The sequence below is a fragment of the Lepidochelys olivacea genome (assembly GCF_965140295.1).
Source record: "Lepidochelys olivacea isolate rLepOli2 genome assembly, chromosome: 13".
Classification (NCBI taxonomy): Eukaryota; Metazoa; Chordata; order Testudines; family Cheloniidae; genus Lepidochelys; species Lepidochelys olivacea.
The window spans coordinates 26,489,244-26,510,520 of NC_140423.1; the positions used below are offsets into that span (position 1 = coordinate 26,489,244).

Consider the following 21,277-nt stretch of genomic DNA (forward strand, 5'->3'; position numbering starts at 1 on the left):
GGCATGCTCTGACACATGCATTTGTGCATCTAATTCGCCTGAAGAATTACTGCAATTGTATATTCACATCATGTTTGCAGGTTACTGTAACCATTTGCACAGGTAGGTATCCAATTTGCATGCCTCAATTGTTTACAAACCAAATCCTGAATACCTCAAGACTGAATACCTGATTAGACAGATTATTGGACTGTACTGGAACGGCAATTCCAACAGATGAAATCCTGCTGCTGTTACTCAGGACAAACCCCTAATAAGTCAATTGTATTTTTCTTCTTTGTCCCTGGTTTAAAAGCAAGTGCATAGGGTGAAAATGGATGAAAATAATGGACCACTACTAGTACAGAGCCCGTTCGCTTCGAAAAAGTCACCATTCAGAGAGATAACATTGTGAGGTAGGGACATCCTCAGGGAGAGTTCAGAGCTTCTAAAGATTTGCAGTAAGAAGTTCAGTCATCAAAGGGCCATTGAAAATTTCACAAGAGAAGGAATAGAGACATGACAAAAATAATCATTGATGACACTTTTATTGAGTTGATAAGGCAAGACCTTTTCAAAATAAATCATAAAAGCGGCAACAAAAAAAAAACCAAAAAACAAGAAGGTAAGTTATGAGTAATCAAGCTTCATATTTACAGTCATTCAAAACCAAGAAGGTAAAACCATACTTCAGTCAGAATTGACAGGAGTGTGCAAACCACAAAGATTCATTTTTTAGATCACACTATTAGAATTTCTATTATATTATCTTCTTGAACACTAAAAGAAATCTGTCCATTTCTGACTGCCCAAGTCACTTGATTTCAATCCTCAGACCCCTTCCACGGAATGCCATTTTAGTGATACAAAAGAAAGGTACTTTTACTTCTTTGTAAACAACAAAAGAGCACAAGGTGGTCCTCCTGGTCATTATTAAGGTGGCACAATAGAATTAACCCTAATGCTTTGTTTTTGGCTATTAAATTTAAAAATATTGGGTACTGGGGGAAAAAAACATACTAATTTAGGATCTCATTCTCATTCTGTTGGATTCTGGATGACGATCAGGAAATAGTCTTTATCTGCAAGGGAAAAAAAGGAAGTTATTCCTCCATTGCTAATGCTCATTCACAGATTAAGAAAAGTTGTTTTCTTGTTTTGTTTTTTACCTTGCACGTTTATCAGACATTGACTAGTGACAGTAAATGTCACCTACTTAAATGTTCATCAGCTCCACTTCAATTTTAAAGTAGTGTGAGAAAATAAAAATACCTGACAGCAAGTGTTCCTTAGTGAGCGAGGTGGGCTTGACAGGTATTTCCCATGGATAAATCAGGTCAGTCTCTCTAATCCTACTGTGGGGGAATAGTTCCAGCCTCTCTAGAGAACGGGATGTACCAAGCTGATGTAATTTAATGCACATTCCTACATTCTGGAACAACACCCACTACCCCTCTGCATCTTCCACGTGGGGATTCTGGACCACTAGATCCACATAAGCATAAATCTCTCAGCCATTCCCCCACTGCAGCCACAACCAGCACCTCTTTGCCAGCACAAATAGGTTGTTATACAAAGAGGACCCCTTGCCCTGTGCAGTCACTCATCGTGAACAGCTCCCTACTCATCACAGCTCCACCACAGGTCTTAAGTGATGTGGAGGGGCATATATGAGCCCTCTACACCTGGGTGAACTGCACTCATATTGCACCAGTTCCCTCCGTGACACTATCTGGTGATTTCATGAAACATTCTGGCCTCCTCGGCATGAGGCATTTTCTCTCGACATGTCCCACCAATGCTACATCATTGCAAGTTCCAGTGTTTCCAGGCTACTGGTGTTTTAACCACTACGTTGTCTAGACACGCTCTGACCAGTGGCGAAAAATTAACAGAGTCTAGTGCAGACACAGACTCAAACTGAGAGATTCTAGGACCAGCAAGTACTGTAACAATATGCGTGCTCCTCCAATTCTGAGAAAGACGCCAGCCTCCCACTCTGGTTCGTTTCAGTAGTTATGCTAGCAGTGCTGGCCTGAAGCAGCTCATAAAATGTGTTCCGCTAATTTCAGACTCTTCTGATCTTATCTTGAAGAAGGCAAAACACAAGAGAACCTTCTTTCAAATGTACAGTTTGACTGGCAGTGAGATGGGAAAACTGGTTCCTTCCCACACCCCACCATGAAGAGGGAGGCTCAGTTTAACAGAAATAGACCCATCTCTGAACCGAGTATACCACCAGAAATTCTTTGGCTACAGCATACTAAATTAGACAGTCACAGAATCATAGACTATCAGGGTTGGAAAGGACCTCAGGAGGTCATCTAGTCCAACTCCCTGCTAAAAGCAGGACCAATCCCCAATTTTTGCCCCAGATCCCTAAATGGCCCCCTCAAGGATTGAACTCACAACTCTGGGTTTAGCAAGCCAATGCTCAAACCACTGAGTTATCCCTCCCTCAATCACTGGTAGGATTCACTTCTTCAGGCTGTATAGATTTTGTGCCATGGAAAGCTTGACAGGGAAGGATGAGACACATGCCGCGAGAAAGGAATTTCAACAGGAGGCTTTGAAGCCTGATTCTTAGGGGCTTTTACCTGGAGCAATCATGATCTCGTTTTTCTTGGAGCGGATTCGCAGGAATGTCAGGTCGTTCTGGGGATCAATGTCTCGCACAGTGCTCCTTGCCTTCATGATGAAGCTGTGCATTAGGCCTGCGTATTGCACTGTTGTGGAGTTGTCCACCGTGCTTTTGATAGGAATACCTGCAAAGAGAGAAGGTAAGTGTGGTGAGATAGTTAATGATGGTAACCTCTGAGACTAACTTAATTCCTGGCTACCCACTAGACACATCTGTACAGTCCCTTTAAACCTCAGTAGATTTTATGCTTAAAATTTAGCATATTTAAAAAAAATTTTTTTGAAACAAAGTGTGACTAGAAACCCTTCTGTGAGTGGTGCAGAAACATGTGGGGGGGGGAGGGGCTGGCTGCTTCTGCAGACCACCAGCCTTCCTTCCAAAAAGCAGCTGGAAACAAGGAGAAACTTCCACTAGGAGCCACTAATACATACAAAAAAGAGAACATATAAGAAAAGCCCTCAAGGAACATAGATGGTAGCAGAGAAGAGTTGCTCACCACCACTGGGACCAGAGCCCTCCATAGGCTTGTGTAACATTGAGAGTTTTTCATTGTTTTTCTCGGGGGGGGGGGGCAGGGAGGGAGTGCTTTATAGCCAGGTGCCATATGAGCCGGTCCGCTGGAGGCTGCTGACGGGATGCACTCACTCTGTGCATCACCTTGGTTAGGACCGATCCGTAAGGATGGGGAGGTAGCAGTTGCTCTCCTGCTCCACAACCTCCTCCTGAGGGGGCTTTCCAGTACCAGTGCCCTGGCAGAAGCCAAAAAGCCAAACTCAATCCACATTTGTCGTACGTTGTAGTATGGGACGGATGCAGTAGCAAATTGCTAACATTTGATCTATCTGTTTTTCTAGTACACTGAAGATGTATACCCCACAAGCACAACCCAAACATTTGACCTTCCTCCCAGTCCTAAGACACCAGCACTACCAAGGAAGGGAAAGCCGAATGCTGATTTGTAAATGAGGTCACCAATTATCAGATCTTCAATAGAGCCTCCACGTATTTACCAAATGTCTTTTTTCTAAGACACTTATCAGTTAAATTAAAATTAAGTGTTGGAAGATTTACTGTACATTACATATGATCAGAAAAACCTTTTCATTGTACTGGCAAAATGAGCTTGCCTTGTTCTACATTCTATACACTGATATTTTTCCTCTTGGCTGTAAAGTTATTCTTAAAATGCATGAGGGCAAATTTTGCTCTCAGATACATCCGCTCAATGCCACTGACTTCAATAGGCTTGCAGAGAGACAGCTTGACTTAACCTGCCTCTCTAAGGGAAGAAAACATATCTAGAGAGACATTTAATCTCTTTCTAAATAGCAAATACATTGATCTTTAAAGTGCCCTGTTCTGAAAAAGTAACATCCTTAGGAAATATAGCCAGAGTGGCACAATACCTTCCGAATTAACAACAATGATTCCTTGGACGCCCTTTTGGCTCTGAATTCGCTTCAGTGTTTCTTCCACCTCAGCCTGAAAAAAACAAACAAACAAACAAACGATTAGGCAACATGATGTCTTGAAGGTGCAATCTGCCTTCAAATAATGCTTTGTAATAATATATCTGGAAATACAACTGAGCCAAGATGATTCCAATAGATATTACTCATTTTCTCAGAGCAAAGCACAGCTATCTTTTGCACCATCATATTACCAAGGCCTTTTTAGTTGTTTTCAAGCCCCTTGTTGTCCATCAGTCATTTGCCATAACAAGCCTTTGGAAGCCTGAAACCTGTTCCCCAATACATCCCTCACCCTTTCTCCCCACCCCTCACTGCAACACTGGTTTCTCATTACAGGTTCGCTCATGGGCACAAGGCCACACACACACTATTTTGTTACTGTGGGATTGCTCATTAGGGCTGCTAGCACTTCTTCTTACTATTTTACAGTTATACAAAGGACAGGGCTGCAGCACTTGTTTTGAAAAAATACATAGAATTTACAAACAAGAAAGAAAAAACATCGAGTTTTGGGTTAAACTCCATTTATCAAAAATATGCTAAAGGCAATAAACAAAGCAAACGAGGGGAAAGAGTCTGGTTTACAACCATTAGCCTACAATAACGATTCATGGTGGATGGGCTATTGTTATCTATTGCTAACAGTTTATTCTACTACGTTAAAAAGTCAATATACAAAGAAATCTGCAAAGGTATTATTATCCGTTTGTTGTCTCTGTAAAATTAGTGTCAACTCTGAAAGATTTTGAAAGTTTTCTTAGCAATGCTAGCTCTTACATCAATTACAACTCACTGGGGATCTCGATAATGGAGCCTAATGATCTGAGTGGCCGAGGTGTGATTCTGCATGGTGCTGAGTGCTACTTGAGAGGTGCTGGGCACTGTGAACTCCCATTAAAGAGAATGGGGGGCTGGAGCACTCAGCACCTTGACTGACCGAGCTCCATAATGCAATGTCGGGCAAAACAGACTTCTTCAAACAAAGAAACATGCTTGTCTTCACAGGAACAAGGAAACAACTGCACAGGAGACTAAGCAACTAAGTCTAAAACAATACTAACTGCTGCCAACTATGGGAACCATACAACATTGGATTTGTTTTGTGTCTGCAAACTACAGTTGGTCTTATCCAGCATGGAAAATCAAGAGCTATTTTAAAATGATTATCAGGCATGGAAAATCACAGTGCAAATTTCAAAATGAAGGAAACGGAATGGTAACTAAAAGGAGATTGTAACAAATGAGTTGTATGCTGGAGAAGTGGAAAAATAAAATAATAGCAGCTGGTGACTGCTATTAAATCTGAAAGTAAGTGCTATTATTCCGGTTTAAAGCCCCAACCCTACAACCTGTTCCAGGCATCCGGGCCCTACTGACTTCCAAAGAGTGTTGCCTGAGCATAAGGATCCATCCGTGCAGATCATCATCTAATTTTGCATTTCTTCTCACATAGCAAGCAAGACTAGTCACTCTCTCTTTGTTTTTAGCTCACACCCAGACTGAGATTTTAAAAGGATCAAAGGGAGTGTGGTGCTCAAACACCAATTCAATAGGAGTTGGGTGCCTAACTCCCTTGGGCTCAACTGAAAATCCCAGCTGTAGACTATTTCATTTTCAGGTTCTCATCTGCAATGCAGGGAAACATCTGTTTCTTAAGAAAATATTTCAGCTGTATTTTTTGTAAACAGAAACAGTTTATGGTGATCTTTGTAAAAGTCTGTTTTCAGTGTCTCCTTTAATAGAATTACAATAAAAAACAACAATAACAACCCTTCCCTCCCAATCCCTAAGATTTCCTCAGGGAAGCACCTCGTAGACCAACATCCCTGTTGACTTGGTACATCCCAGTGCCCACGCTTCTTTGAAAAAAGACACCCAAGCCATACAGTCAATGGCATTAATTAAAATGAGATTTTTTTTTTCGCTCACCCAAAGCCATGCAGTTAAGGGATAGTGCATTGGACTGGGAGTTAGGAGTCTGGGTTCTATCCCTGGCTGTGTCACTGACTCCCTGTGTGGTCTTGGAAAATTTACAGAACCTCTTCATTTCCCCATGTGTAAAACAGGGATTTCACTTGTCTTCCTTTGTAAGGTGCTCACTCACAAATTATTGGCTTGATAGCATTCAATTATGTATCATGGAAGAATAATTCCTTCCCTTGTAAGAGTTACTGTGTAGAATTTTATGGTCTGTGTTATGCAGGAAGTCAAACTCAATAATCATTGTGGTCCTTTCAGGCCTTGAAATCTAGGACTCTGAGGATATGTCTACACTGCAATAAAACACCTGTGGCTGGTCCTTTTCAGCAGACTAAGGCTCACTGGGCTGTGGGGCTACAAAACTGCAGGGTAGATGTTTAGGCTTGGGCTGGTACCTGGGCTCTGGAAGCCCACAAGAGGGTATAAAAATTTTATTAAGATGGTGTTTTAAAAAAATAGTGAATGGTACAGAGTTTAAGCGTAGAAATTTCTGGTTATCAGGGAATAGTGTACAGATTATCAAAGAGTGCAATCTGCACTGCCATGTAAGCCCAGGGTTCAAACTCAGGCTCAAGCCTAACTCCCCTTCTGTCTACATACAAATTGTGATAACCCAAGGCTCAGACGCAGGCTACCAGGAGCCCATCGGGGTGGAGGGTCCGAGCCTGAGTAAAGCTGAGACCCAGGGTTCAAGCCCTATTGCTTTGAAGGGTAGATACAGCCCCACTGGACTTGTGCTCTGGGAGTTTGCCAAGGGTATCCCACAATCCCATGGGCCAACTCTTTTGGTCCTTTGGGGAGTCAAGTTTGGAGGACAATCAAGTTTTCTCACACTGCACCACGAACAAAGGCGTAGAGCTGCCACAATTTGGGAGGGCACTAAAAAGTCTGGATATGGGTGGCTGGACTCGGGCCGGCATCATGCAGTGTAGACACTGGAGCCCCTTGTCTATGTTATGTAGGACCCAGGGTTCAACAATTCCTAACCTGGGGGTTACAAATAAATGCAAATATTCAAGCCCTAGATTCATAGGCACTGGCTTCCTCCGGGCCCGGGAGGGTGCTCAATCCACCGCTCTGCTCCACCCGAGACCCCACTCCCATCCAACCCCTTCCCCCAAGCCCCCATCCTGCCTTTTCCTTTTCCTGCCCCAGGCCCTGACCCCGCCCCATCCCTTCCCCCAAGCCCCCATCCTGCCTTTTCCTGCTCCCGCCCCATCCCTTGCCCCCAACCCTGCCTCTTCCCCTCCATTCCCTGAGCGTGCCAGGTCCCCACTCCTCCCGCTCCCTCCCAGAGCCTCCTGCATGCCCTGAAGCAGCTGATCTGGGCGGGCAGGAGGCACTGGCAGTGCGAGGGGGGAGCTGGCTGTCGGTGGGTGCTCAGCACCCACTAATTTTTTTCTATGGGTGCTCCAGAACTGGGGCACCCACGGAGTCGGCCCTATGCCTAGATTAACAAACCCAGGGGCCGCTCACTCCAGTTCTACTAACCCTGGGCTCATGTTGCTGCCCAGACGTACCCTGAAGTCCACTTCGGAGGGCTCGTACAGATGGGGACAGCAGGAAAATGAATCGCTCCGAATTAACTAAAGCTGTGAATTTGAAGTGGATTCGCTAAACCCCATTCAACCCCTGTGTGGCTGCTGATATCGAGAATTACAGTGGCCTTAATTCAGTTTGTCTTCATTCACTTTGGAAGTGACTCAGACTAACCCAATTTAAGGCCCCTTTTGTTCGGAATGAGGGTGCTCACGCAGGGGCTGAATGCGGTTTAACTGATCCGCATAACTAATGGTGTGGTGCTGTCACTCCGGACTGATCTGGGGTGACCCCTCCGGATTGAGCCCCCCAGGGAGCCCCCACTTCCCTCCCGTGAGCCTCAGGCCCCCAACCCCCCTCATGTGGCTCCAGGTTCCCCCCACAACCCCCGGCCCCGCCTTTAACTCCGCACCCGGGTCCCCGAGCCCGGGGCTCCTTGGGCTGACACGGGGTCTCGAACCAACGCCCTGGGCTGCGGCCCGGCCCCTCTGCCCCAGCCCCGCCCCTGCCGCAGGTGAGACGGCGGCCGCGGGGCAGGGGTGCGGCCCCGCCCTCCACTCACCATGTTGGGGGATCTTCGCCTGAAGCAGCCACCGGTCCCCAGCGGCACGCAGACCCGTCACAGCACCAGCACGCATGCGCGGCCCCCGAGCTGGGGATGGGCAGCTCCATCGGCCAATGGGCTGAGGCAGCGAGCGGGGGGGTTCGACTCGAGCCAAGGGAGCGGGTGTCGTCATTTCCCCCGGTGCTGGTTGCCCCGGAAGTGTTCGGGGGGAATGCCTCGGTTGTCACGGGTGGGGTCGCCTAGGGGTTTCTTCGCTATCTGGGTCTTGGGGTGCTGGCTGCGGGGGCACAGGCTGGGGAGGGGCACCTGGGTCGGAGGGGCTGGCTGGGGGGGCACAGGGCTCTGGGGGCACAGGCTGGGGAGGGGTACCTGGGTCGGAGGGGCTGGCTGGGGGGGCACAGGGCTCTGGGGGCACAGGCTGGGGAGGGGTACCTGGGTCGGAGGGGCTGGCTGGGGGGGCACAGGGCTCTGGGGGCACAGGCTGGGGAGGGGTACCTGGGTCGGAGGGGCTGGCTGGGGGGGGTACAGGGCTCTGGGGGCACAGGCTGGGGAGGGGTACCTGGGTTGGAGGGGCTGGCTGGGGGGGCACAGGGCTCTGGGGGCACAGGCTGGGGAGGGGTACCTGGGTTGGAGGGGCTGGCTGGGGGGGCACAGGGCTCTGGGGGCACAGGCTGGGGAGGGGTACCTGGGTTGGAGGGGCTGGCTGGGGGGGCACAGGGCTCTGGGGGCACAGGCTGGGGAGGGGTACCTGGGTTGGAGGGGCTGGCTGGGGGGGCACAGGGCTCTGGGGACCTGGCCTGGGTCGGGGTACCTGGGTCGGGGAGGCTGCATGGGAGGGCACAGGGGTCTGGGGCGCTGGCTGGGGAGGGGTACCTGGGTTGGGGGGGACACTGGGGTCTGGGGCGCTGGCTGGGGAGGGGTACCTGGGGGGGTACGGAGGTCTGGGGACGTGGTCTGGGGGGGCGACAGGGGTCTTGGGGGCTGTTTTGTAGGGTCCCTCCCTAGCCCTTGTAGACATTTCTGGGCCAGCTGGAGTCTTGGGATCATCTAGTCTAAGGTTCTGCCTTGCCCAGTTCAGAGTGCCAAGCTGGAGCCTGCCTAAAGTCCTGCCGGCCGGGTGAAACCAAGTGGCGTGGCTAAGAAGACACCCTTCTCCAAAAGACATCACATTCCGGTGGCTGATTGTTCAGTTGTGCCTCTTTGACAGTCAAGACATGTGGTCCCCCAGCACACACATTCTTACTTCTTGTTGGGAGAGGTTTAATTATGTCCATGGGAGAGCTCCCTCCCATCGGCATAGAGCAGCTACACTGGAGATCTTACGGTGGTGCAGCTGCATCAGTACAGTGGTGCTGCTGGAAGGTCTCTAGTATAGCCATAGCCTTAGTCTCTTTGTGCCTTAATTCCCATTCTGTACAATGGGGATAATAGCACTTGTATTAAGAAAAGGAGTACTTGTGGCACCTTAGAGACTAACAAATTTATTTGAGCATAAGCTTTCGTGAGCTACAGCTCACTTCATCGGATGCATTCAGTGGAAAATTCAATAAGGTGCCACAAGTACTCCTTTTCTTTTTGTGAATACAGACTCACACGGCTGCTACTCTGAAACCAGCACTTGTATTGTGAAGATAAATACATTCAAGATTGAGAATGGGGCACGGATGTACCTAAAATAGATAGATAGTTGGGTTCCCAGGCTCAAGGAATGACCATGCTGTTAGCCTCAGGGAAGAAAATTCACGCTGGGGATAGGGACTGAGAAGGCAATATAAAGGCCATATGGCAGAATTCAGCTCTGGAGTACAAGTCCACTGACTAGGAAAATGCCTTATTCACCTTGGCTGAGTTTAGTTTATGAAGACTTGCTCTGTTTCATGTTCTGACCGCATTCCATCTCTGTCATTGATTGGATGAGTTCATGATTTCTGTAAATGAGTGTTTTATTCACCACGTTGTTCACAGAATCCTGAATACTGGTACAAATAACTACTAGGAAGAACAATCACTCCAGAGAGGAGGCTTGCCACCATTTTGAAGAGCTTTATCTGTTACACTATGGGTAGGGCCCAACCGGATTCACAGTCTATTTTGATCAATTACACTATCGGAGGATTTTAAAAATTGTAAATTTAATGATTTCAGGTATTTAAATCTGAAATGTCACAATATTGTAATTGTAGGGGTCCTGGCCCGAAAAAGCATTGTGAGTGGGGTCACAAGGTTATTGTGTTGGGGAGGGGGGATTGTGGTACTTGACCTTTACTTCTGCGCTGCTGCTGGTGGGGCGCTGCCTTCAGAGCTGGGCACCCGGCCAACAGCCACAGCTCTCTGGCCGCCCTGCTCTGAAGGCAGCACGGAAGTAAAGGTGGCAATACTGCGACCCCCTAAAATAACCTTGTGACCCTCCGCAACTCTCTTTTGGGTCAGAATCCCCCATTTTTAGAAACGCTGGTCTTCGCCATGAAATCTATATAGTATAGGGTAAAAGAATACAAAAGACCAGATTTCATGGTCCGTTTTTCATTGCTGTGAATTTGGTAGGGCCCTAACTATGGAGTCATCGGACAATTGTGAATTTCATTGATCTTTTGAAACACAAGAGGGCACACTGCCTGAACACCAAACAGAGCCAGGCCACTTTGCTTGAAACTTTTAAAATTCAATGAAAAATCATAAAACTATTTTTGCAAAATTTTTTTCACCAGTTTTTGATCAGCTCTAATAATGAGTATTGAATGCTCACTGCAATTAATTTGCAAACAAATTAGAGACCAAAATGCAATGTCTCTCACCAAACCAGTGAATAAAAATCACAACGGGGTGACACGTAATTCATGAACAATAAAAATCCACAGGAGAAATTATTTGTAATGAATTCATACAGCTCTCCCAGTCAGGAGACACATGATCACCTCAGCCATTATTCTTTCAACACAGAAAGAGAATGCAAAAGCACCATGCTGCATGCTCAATTCCAGGCATCTAAGCCATCAGGATTCTCACAGCTCCCATGGCGCATTCCAGTCAAATCCTCCACCATCTGCAATGAGCAGGGAAATACTGATGTTACATCCAGAGATGGGGAGATTAATGGACTCAGTTCCTGCATCAAACTGCCTACAGAATCGAGAGTAACCATACAAAAGCCCCATGCCATCCCCTCCTGAGCTTCACTGTATTGCACAGATAATCACCTTCTGCACAGACCTTGAGCTACGACACATGGTGAGAATTCATCTCCCCCAGCATTTCCTGTAATGATACAGGGGTAGGGGCTGCCCTTGCACTACTTGAGGGGTGTCAGCAGACTCTTCCCATCCCCTCTCTGCATTCAAACAGCAGATCAGGAACTCTCCAGAGTGCCTAAGAAAGCCACTTACCGACCTTTACTGTAACTTGTTCTTTGAGATGTGGGTGCAGACGTTTATTCCATATAGGCCTAGTGCACTGAAGCCAGAGAACTCTGCCGGCAGTACCCTTCGGGGCAGCACTTGTGCCCTCTGGTCCTGTCGCCCCTCCCATGACTATTGAAGGGCAGCACCTCCTGACCCGCCTCAGTTCCTTTGCATTGTACACGAAGAGTTGAAACTGGTGCAGAGGGGATGGAGGGTGGGTTGTGGAATATAAATCTGCACCCACAACTCAGAGAACCACAGTTCTAGAACCGGTAGGTAGCCGTTTATTTCTTCAAGTACTTACAGATGTGTATTCCACTGGTGGCTCACAAGCCATCTTGGTAGGAGGTGGGACTCGGTGTAATTAGAGAATGGCTACGGAACTAAGTGCCTTCCCCAAGTTTGCATCTGATCTAGATACAGCTGTGATACCATAGTGCTTGGTAAAAGTATGTACAGAAGAGCAGGTAGCAACCCTGCATTTCTTCAATATCAAAACATTGCTGAGGAATGCAACTGAAGGCGCTTGGGCCCTCGTTGCAGGAGCCTGTAGCCTCTGTAAAGGTATGGTCTGAGTTACTCCATAAGCCGTCATAATTCAGGAAGTTATCCACCTAGAAATCATTGGCATGGAAACCACCGGACCCTTAATTTGATCCACATAGAAGACAAAAAGTCAAGGTGATGAATGAAAGGTGATGAATAAAAACGCCAAGCATCATCTCACATCCAGTGTAGGTGCTGCTCATCTTCGTTTGAATGTGGTTAGGAAAGTATGCCAGTAAAGTATATTATGTGGCTCAGGTGTAACTCTGAAACCACTTTAGACAAAAAATTTGGATGCAGCTATAGAGCCACTTTGTCTTTGAAAAACTGCATATCTGGGGGCTGTGCCATTAAGGCCTGCGGCTCACTTACCTTGCAGATTTCAAAGCAACAAGAAAAGCAGAGAACAGCCCTGTAGAGGAAAAAGGTGCCATTTAAGTTCATGCAGCCAAGTGACCTAACAACTTTAGGCATACACAGCTCGTAGCTGAAGGGTGAGAGTGGAGGGACAGACAGGTGACAAATTGCATGAAATTGTTCCTTTGGCAGAAACACCCTCACACTAGTAGGGTATATCTACACTACAACATAAGCCCAGGGTTGGTAGAACTCCAGTTAGCAGACCCTGGGTTTGTTTACCTAGGGTTTGAACATTTACACTCATTTGTAACCCCAGGTTAGGAATTGTTGAACCTTGGGTCCCAAGCTATGGCTCCAGTGTCTAAGCTGCATTATGTGGGCCTGAGTCCAATCATCCATATCCCAGACTTCCTAGCCTCCTCCCCAAATGTGGCCATCTAGCCCTTTGTTCATGGTGCAGTGTGGGAAAACTTGACTGTCCACCAAATCAGAGGACAAAGGAAGTTGGCCCTTGGGATTGTAGAATACTTTTGGTGGATTCCCAGAGCACAAGTATAATGGGGCAGGTTCTACAAAGTGAAGCGATAGAGCTTGAACCCTGGGTTCTGGCTTGATTCAGGCTCAGGCCCTCCACCCCCATGGGATCCTGGTACCCTGGATCTAAGCCCTGGCTGGTTAGCATGATTTGTGTGTAGATAGAAGGGGGGGTTGGCTTGAGCCTGAATTCAAACTCAGAGGTAATGGAAACAGAAAATAGTTGACAAAAAAACAAAAGTGTAACATACTGTAAAGAGAAAAGGAGTACTTGTGGCACCTTAGAGACTAACCAATTTATTAGAGCATAAGCTTTCGTGAGCTACAGCTCACTTCATCAGATGCATATCGTGGAAACTGCAGCAGGCTTTATATATACACAGAGAATATGAACCAATACCTCCTCCCACCCCACTGTCCTGCTGGTAATAGCTTATCTAAAGTGATCATCAGGTGGGCCATTTCCAGCACAAATCCAGGTTTTCTCACCCTCCACCCCCCCACACAAATTCACTCTCCTGCTGGTGATAGCCCATCCAAAGTGACAACTCTTTACACAATGTGCATGACAATCAAGTTGGGCTATTTCCTGCACAAATCCAGGTTTTCTCACATCCCCCCCACCCCCATACACACACAAACTCACTCTCCTACTTTGGATGGGCTATCACCAGCAGGAGAGTGAATTTGTGTGGGGGGGTGGAGGGTGAGAAAACCTGGATTTGTGCTGGAAATGGCCCACCTGATGATCACTTTAGATAAGCTATTACCAGCAGGACAGTGGGGTGGGAGGAGGTATTGGTTCATATTCTCTGTGTATATATAAAGTCTGCTGCAGTTTCCACGATATGCATCCGATGAAGTGAGCTGTAGCTCACGAAAGCTTATGCTCTAATAAATTGGTTAGTCTCTAAGGTGCCACAAGTCCTCCTTTTCTTTTTGCGAATACAGACTAACACGGCTGTTACTCTGAATACTGTAAAGAGACGACATGTAACCTTAGCAGGCTCCAAGCTTTGTCTACAGCAATTGTCTCACCTTCAACTACTCACTGTCCCCAACCCACAAGGCTGGGGACCCACCGTTCTTAGATGCGAAGAGCCCCTTGTTTCCCGCAGTGATCGATAATCAGATACCCTTCTGCTTCTTATATTCCCCAAAGTTCATTGTCTTTGTCTCAAGAGACAGGATAATCCCTGGGATCAGACTGCCCGGTGTGCTCCAATGGGCTGACGACAGGCTGGTTCCTTAGCCTCTTGATAACTAATGGCTGTTTCCCACAAATGCAGATGAACTGCCCATTGAGTCTGGCAAGACCCTGTTTGGTTTACATCAGAGATGCAAGCAAAGCGGCATTCTTTTGTCTAGGACAAGCTTGCTTACCCAGTCTGCCCCTAAAACAAATGTATTTCCAGTGCACCTACATAACTCCTTCCACACCACCCATCCGTCCGTCCTGCGGTGTCATTAACGATCTGTGTGTCACCAGCTTTCCTCTGACCCTTTGCACTGCACACCTTACAGCTGAGTGTGAGGACAGCAATGCAGCAGGTTTGGTGAGCGTGTCAGGTCTGACTGGAGTCACAGGACGGGAGTCCCTCTGCCAGCTGACACGGAGGGTTGCTTAGAGTCCCGCTGGCCATGGCCAGGAATTAACCCTGGAGCTCTAGAAAGAAGCAACGCTAATTGTGGCTCTCAAGCGCCCTGAAGGGCAAGAGGACGGCGTCCCACTGGCCCTTCAGCACTCAACAGGCACTTGTCCTGGGGTCTGCCCAAGGCCCTGGTTGGCCAGCCGGAGGCCCAGGTGCAACTGGCTCTGAGGCATTGTGCATCCAAGACAAGGGGAAGGTACAAGGAGGGATGAGGAATGTAACTGGGGAATGACCAGCAGGTGCTGGCAGCCAGGCCCCTGGAGAGAAATTTCAGGCCCTGGTATATCATTTGCTTCCCCCCATTTAATCATTTACCCAGATGTTACAGATGTTTTGGGGGCCTCCTGAGCCCAGAACCTTGTTACTTCCCCCTTTTCCTCCCCCATCTTCAGCCCTCCTGGCAGCTGCCCAAGGATCTCACATCTCACTCTAGCATCCATCTCCCTCATGTCTAGCAGTGCCTCGGACAGGAGCAGCTGGACATTTTATAGACAGTGACCCAGCCCAGAGGAGCCCTGAGTCCCTACGCCGAGACATAAGGGAGGACAGTGACAGATGCAGGGGCTGGAGGGAGCAGGACGAGGGCTGCAGCAATAAGACCCACCAGGTCACTAGTGATGTGCACAAGACATAGGGCGTTGTTTGTCTGGCAGATGAAAAGTGCATAGGATGGTGGCAGGGAGGGACTGCAGCCACGCCCCTTACTCATTCAGCACTTAGTGAACGCAGCCAAATGGGATCGAAGTGCAATGCTGCCTCCTAGTGATCCATCTGTAGAGGGGCTGTCAGAGGCATCATAACTATGAGTAATACTGTACTCGTCTCCATATAAGACCTTGTACCTGGGCCTGACACATCCCAAACTTCCAACCCAAACATCGTTTCCCCTAGTGCTGAAATGCAGCTGCCCCCCGGAGTCAACATAACAGTTATTTAACAGCCTAGAGAAAAGCTGCACAGCAGTTTAGGACAGGCAGTGAAGAACACAGTATCTAGTCAGTAAAACTACAGATGCAAATTTAGGCAGGAAGAATGTAATTACTCAAAATGCAGTTTGACCAAGACATGGAGGTGGGGAATCCTGCACCTGCAAAAACCACCATGAGGGTCTTTGATGACCCCAGATTTGAAGGGTCTCAGATTTCCAAGCCGTTTGAAAGACAGCCCAGCACCCCTCACGCCATGCTGGGGAGTGTGTGTTCGCGTTGGCCACCTTCGGAATCAGCAACGCCATTTCCTGCAGCACATGCTTTTGCCAAGCTAGTCTGACAAGGCCGGGCGCTGCTCAGCTTCTGGGATCAAGGGGCTCTGGCTTTATTACTTCCTGTTTACCCACTTAAATCCTTCACAGAGTCCCAGTCACCTGGAGGCATGTAACCATTCTGGCTAGTGGCATAGGCTGTCCTATTCAGAGCACATAACTAGTTCAATGAACTGCAGCGAGCCGTCTCCTCCTGAATGCCTCATGCCATCAGCTGCGTTGTGGGGGAAGGGTACAATGCTGCCTGTCATGGCTCTGTACAATAGCCCTTTCAGTTCTCTAGGCATTACTTAATGCCCCATTCATCTGCCTCGCCCATGCCTGCCCCTGTGCCATTTTCCATCCACCCCCTGTGGCATGGAACGCCCTCCCCAGTCCAGTGCACCAAGCCACCTCCCTTCATAGCTGAGCCACCACTAAGGGTTCAGGCTGGGATGTTGGCATCCAGATTCCAGTGGGAGTTCGGTGCCTAACTCCCAAAGGCATCCGATGAAGTGAGCTGTAGCTCACGAAAGCTTATGCTCAAATAAATTGGTTAGTCTCTAAGGTGCCACAAGTCCTCCTTTTCTTTTTGCAAAGACTCCTTTGAGATCCCCAGTCTCAGCTCTTCTGTAATGACCCACAAGAAGGGAAACACATGTAAAAAATGAGAATGGGAGAGCTTCCTCAGGGCTTTCCTTGGATTGCTTTCTCCTTAGCCGGAGAGCTCTTCTGAGCAGGGATTGTCTCATATGTTTGTACAGCGCCTAGCACATTGTCCGGGTTTACTAGATAACACTGAGGCTAGGTCTACACTGCACGCCACTCGTACTGTGGTGTAGGGTGTGTGACAAGCAGGCTGTGTCCACACTGTAGTGTGTGGCTGCGCCCTTCAGTGAAATGGTGGATGTAGGGAGCCTTTTCCTGCTGTCTCCTTCCTGCCAGAGGCTTTCCCTGAGAGTCAGCAGGACAGAATGCTGCTAAAAATAGCAGTGGAGACTTGGTAGGCCTGGCTTGAGTGTGTAGGGAGGTAGGATACATAACCACAGGATTCAGGTATGTCTTTACCTGCCTAAGCAGTGCCTCAGTGGCCATAGTGCTGTTTATACCTGTGCTGGGGGACCGCAGTGTATGTCCTCTACCCTCTGCTGTCAGATTTGTGCAGTGGAGACGTACCTTAACAGGCCCGCTGAAGCCCCGGAAGCACCATACTCCTTTGGCTCAGCAGCACACAGGATCACCCACCTCAAGCGTTCAGAAATAGAATCACAGAATATCAGGGTTGGAAGGGACCTCAGGAGGTCATCTAGTCCAACCCCCTGCTCGAAGCAGGACCAATCTCCAATTAAATCATCCCAGCCAGGGCTTTGTCAAGCCTGACCTTAAAAACTTCTAAGGAAGGAGATTCTACCACCGCCCTAGGTAACGCATTCCAGTGTTTCACCACCCTCTTAGTGAAAAAGTTTTTCCTAATATCCAACCTAAACCTCCCCCACTGCAACTTGAGACCATTACTCCTTGTCCTGTCCTCTTCTACCACTGAGAATAGTCTAGAACCATCCTCTCTGGAACCACCTCTCAGGTAGTTGAAAGCAGCTATCAAATCCCCCCTCATTCTTCTCTTCTGCAGACTAAACAATCCCAGTTCCCTCAGCCTCTCCTCATAAGTCAAATCCCAGTTCCCTCAGCCTCTCCTCATAAATCATAAACCAGGCCCCCAAAATCCCAAGACTGGCTTAAAACTCCTGAGCTTTTAAAAAAGTTTGGGGTGGGAGTTGATTTGTCTCTGGTTTCTCAGCCTTTGGAGTGCATTCACTTCACATTTGCATGCTTTTCTCCAGCCATGAGGGCTAAACACGTACCTGGTTAAAAAAGAAAGCTGAGAGTCACGTGCAGTCACATGACTCCTGGAGCTCGGGCTTCAAGAAAACCACCAAGTAGAGCAAGACTGGGGAAACCCCCCTGAGCTGGCAGCCCAGAGTGTTTAATTATACACCTACTTCTAGTTCCACAGCACGGCTCACTCTTTGTAATACTTATTTTCCTCTTAATCAAGGAGGACTTGCAGCTGTACCTGTGTGGTAACGTTACAACCACACATCCACAATGCAGGTCAGAGAAAGTTACAGGCAGCAGCTATTTGTGTTGAGGCCCTACGCCCCAGGCCAGCTTCTGAGCTGGAGGGGAGCCAACGGGCAGCGCTCTGCAGTAGTGGAATGAGGTAGAAATTACTGCTGTTATTTTTTGCTTAAGTTGGCTATTTTTCTTTGGATTTCAAATGATTTTTTTCTTCCAATGGCAGAACTGCCCATTTTAAAAACACAAACACCACACCTTTCTGTGCACTTGCCCCAGCATCTCGCTGTCTGGGGCAGTGATTTTACCAACATGTTCGGACTGTGTTGTTCTCTCCCACAAACACAACAGGAGAAACTGACTAACTCCAGGGGTGACAGGGTGAAACAGACTCTGCACAGGGTGAAACAGACTAAACGCAACCTGAGCAGAGATTTTTTTCTCCCTCTAGCACATTTTACTTATAAGGATCTTGTGTGCTACTCATAAATGTTCAGGCGACAGCCTAGAGAGGCAAGGTGGGGGAGGTAATATCTTTAATCAGACCAACTTCTGTTGGAGGGGGAGAGAAATTTTTGAGCTACACAGAGCTCTTTCTCAGTTCTGGGAAAGGTCCTCACCCACCTTGTCTCTCTAAGACCTGGGACCAATGCAGCTACAGCAACACCTGGCTTTTCAGTGGACTGTGCTCCTTTCAATCTATTCTTTATTAGTAGTAAATAGTTATCTTATGGCGGTGCCCAGGGCATAGCTGGGATTAGGGCCCATTGTGCTGGGTGCTGTATGAACACCGAAGAGACACAATCCATGCCTTGGAGGCCGTGCAGTCTAAACACAGACAGATGAAGGGCAGGGCAAGCAAAGGAGCCTGCTGAAGAACTGGCCTCACCTGGTTAGTCCCACATGTCAGTTTGAGGCTATACACAAACTGCTGTCTGTGTAAAACCAGTAGTTCAGTGTGTGCCATATGGCCCTTTCTCGTGGCTGGCTCAGGTAAGAGGCTCAGTGTCTACTTTAGCTAGCAGCTCACAGAGGCATTCCCTTAACACAGAGGGTAGAGACCTGTGCTTTATACCCCTAAAGGGCCTAGGTTCAAGTGCTTGGCTGACCCATGCTGGAGAGATCAGTACAAGCAGCCTCCTCCTGGGCCGTTTTGGGCTGACTCACATGGAAACGCCCCATCCACTCTCCCTGGCACTTTCTGCTGGCTTTTTATCACAGCTCTACTGTGTTACGCATCCAACCCTGTGGTAAGAAGAGAATCCTGGGCAGCTGTTTTTAAAAGCTTTTTTCAAGGTCACCCAGGGGCAGAGCCGGGTACCAGAAAACTCCAGCGCTCTTTTGATGCAGGAACAGCTACCTCTACTGACTAGCAGGTTAATGGCACTTTGGGGAGTCAAGAAGCCCATCCAAATGGCAAAGCATGGACAGGATATCAACATTCTTGATAGGTTACATGTTCTGTGTGTGTGTGATACACATGATTCTGTCATGGCCCCGCTTGCCTCTCTACACCCCCCACAGCATCTCTGCTGTCCATTAGTGCAACATTTGCAGGAAGAAAGGCCCAGCCCAAACCTCTCACTCAGGGGGAAGAGACCAGGATCCAGAAACATTTCCTGATTTCTCACAGGCAGCACCCCTCCCCTCTTGGCAACACAAACTGTAACACAAGCCAACCTCTCCCATCGGGGGCTAAGCATGTACCCCTTGGCTTGGAGGGGAAGGGGGGGGAAGTAGGTCTGACTGGCCTGAAGAATACCACCACCTAGTGCTCACAAAGCACGTTACAAGGGAGAGCAGAAGCACTGTTCCCATTTTACAGAAACCAAGGCACAGAGAAGTGAAGTGGCTTCCCCAAGGTCACCCATGGACAGAGCTGGGAACAGAGCCCAGGTCAACTAAGGCCCAGCATCATGCTTCATCCACTAGACCATGCTGGGCTGGTTTATCACCTGCAGTTTCTTACCCTCTACTATGCACTGATGACTTAGCTGTACATATCGTCATAAAATCTCTTCCAGATCTCCACAGAAGCTCTCACCCACAAAGTGCACCGCGCTTACTGCACGCTCCCGCTCCCCAGCCTGCATAGCGCACAGCACTGCTACATGAGAGCTAAGCAAGGGGAAGGAGCTCCAGCAGAGCAGCCCTTGGCCCAAGAGCCTCTTTGAAACCCAAGAGCCTTGAGCTCCATAAACAACTCAGGGGTTTTTCAGGGAGGCCTGGCGTGGGATAGATACAAATGTGTCCTGGCAAAGCCTCCATCCCATCCCAGCAGCAGCCTCCTGCTCCAAGTGCCCTCACCCAAATGTAGATGAGTTCCTAGGTGAGTCTCGGGCTGCTGTTGGTTTCCCAAGTGGAGAGAAACCTACCCTAGTTCTGGGAGGTGGAAGCAGCTTGAGTCCTGGAGCACTAACTTGTGGAAGACCTGAGCTTTAACCAGTTGCACCCAAGGACCTGTGGGCTGAGGGATGGGAGCAGAGCCAACTCCACTCCTGTTTCTCTCCTCCCCACCAGTTTGCTCTTTCTGGGTACTTCCTCTGCTTCTCAGCCAGTCCTTCCCCTACAGGCCCCCATTTAAGCTATTGTAAAGCAGATGCAAAATCTTCCACTCCCAATGCACCTGCCCTGGAGCATGGAACCACTTCTGGATACACGTGCATTCCACTGCTTCTGAGGCTGCAAGCCCCAGCCCCTCCTGGAACAAGGGCAAGGCAGCTGTGGGAAGCAGAGTGAGCCTCTCAGGAACCTCAGGGATTTTGGCCCAGACCTCTTTTTGAATCACCCTTTGGCAAAGAAACTGCTGTACAGTAACTCCTAGCTTAACGGTGTAGTTCTGTTCCTGAAAAATGCTACTTTAAGCGAAATGATGTTAAGCAAATCCAATTTTCCCATAAGAATTAATGTAAATAGGGGGAGTTAGGTGCCAGTGAAAAAAATTTTGCCACACAAAAGACATACACACATTATATATATATATATATATATCACACACACACACACACACAGAGTATAAGTTTTAAACAATGTAATACTGTGCACAGCAATGATGATTGTGCAGCTTGGTTGAGGAGGAGTCAACGGGTGGGATATTCCCCAGGGGATGCCTTACTGCTAAGTGATGAACAAGCACTGGGCTGAGCCCTTAAGGGTTAACACATCGTTGTTAATGTAGCCTCACACTCTACAAGGCAGCACGCATACATAGAGGGAGGAGACCCAGCACAGCAGAGACAGACAGACTGCATTGCCCCTTTAAGTACGCTGACCCCACTCTAAGTACAGTAACTCC

At 48.2% G+C, this 21,277-nt stretch overlaps 1 protein-coding gene across 1 annotated transcript; it reads right to left on the reverse strand.

Moving 5' to 3' along the window:
• Positions 1–573: 573 nt before the first annotated feature.
• On the reverse strand, positions 574–8,308 carry DYNLRB1 (dynein light chain roadblock-type 1). Its single transcript, XM_084645856.1, has 4 exons — positions 8,174–8,308; positions 4,027–4,102; positions 2,577–2,744; positions 574–1,061 (listed from the first exon to the last, which is right to left on the reverse strand). Exons 1-4 carry the CDS (start codon positions 8,174–8,176, stop codon positions 1,018–1,020), a joined length of 291 nt encoding a protein of 96 aa, XP_084501982.1. The 5' UTR covers positions 8,177–8,308; the 3' UTR covers positions 574–1,017.
• Positions 8,309–21,277: the final 12,969 nt, after the last annotated feature.

Coding starts and splice junctions, on each gene's coding strand:
- DYNLRB1 (XM_084645856.1), bottom strand. Junction 2,745..4,026: donor CATTGTTGTTAATTCGGAAG/GTATTGTGCCAC, acceptor CTCTCTTTGCAG/GTATTCCTATCAAAAGCACG. Junction 1,062..2,576: donor CGAGATCATGATTGCTCCAG/GTAAAAGCCCCT, acceptor TTTCCCTTGCAG/ATAAAGACTATTTCCTGATC.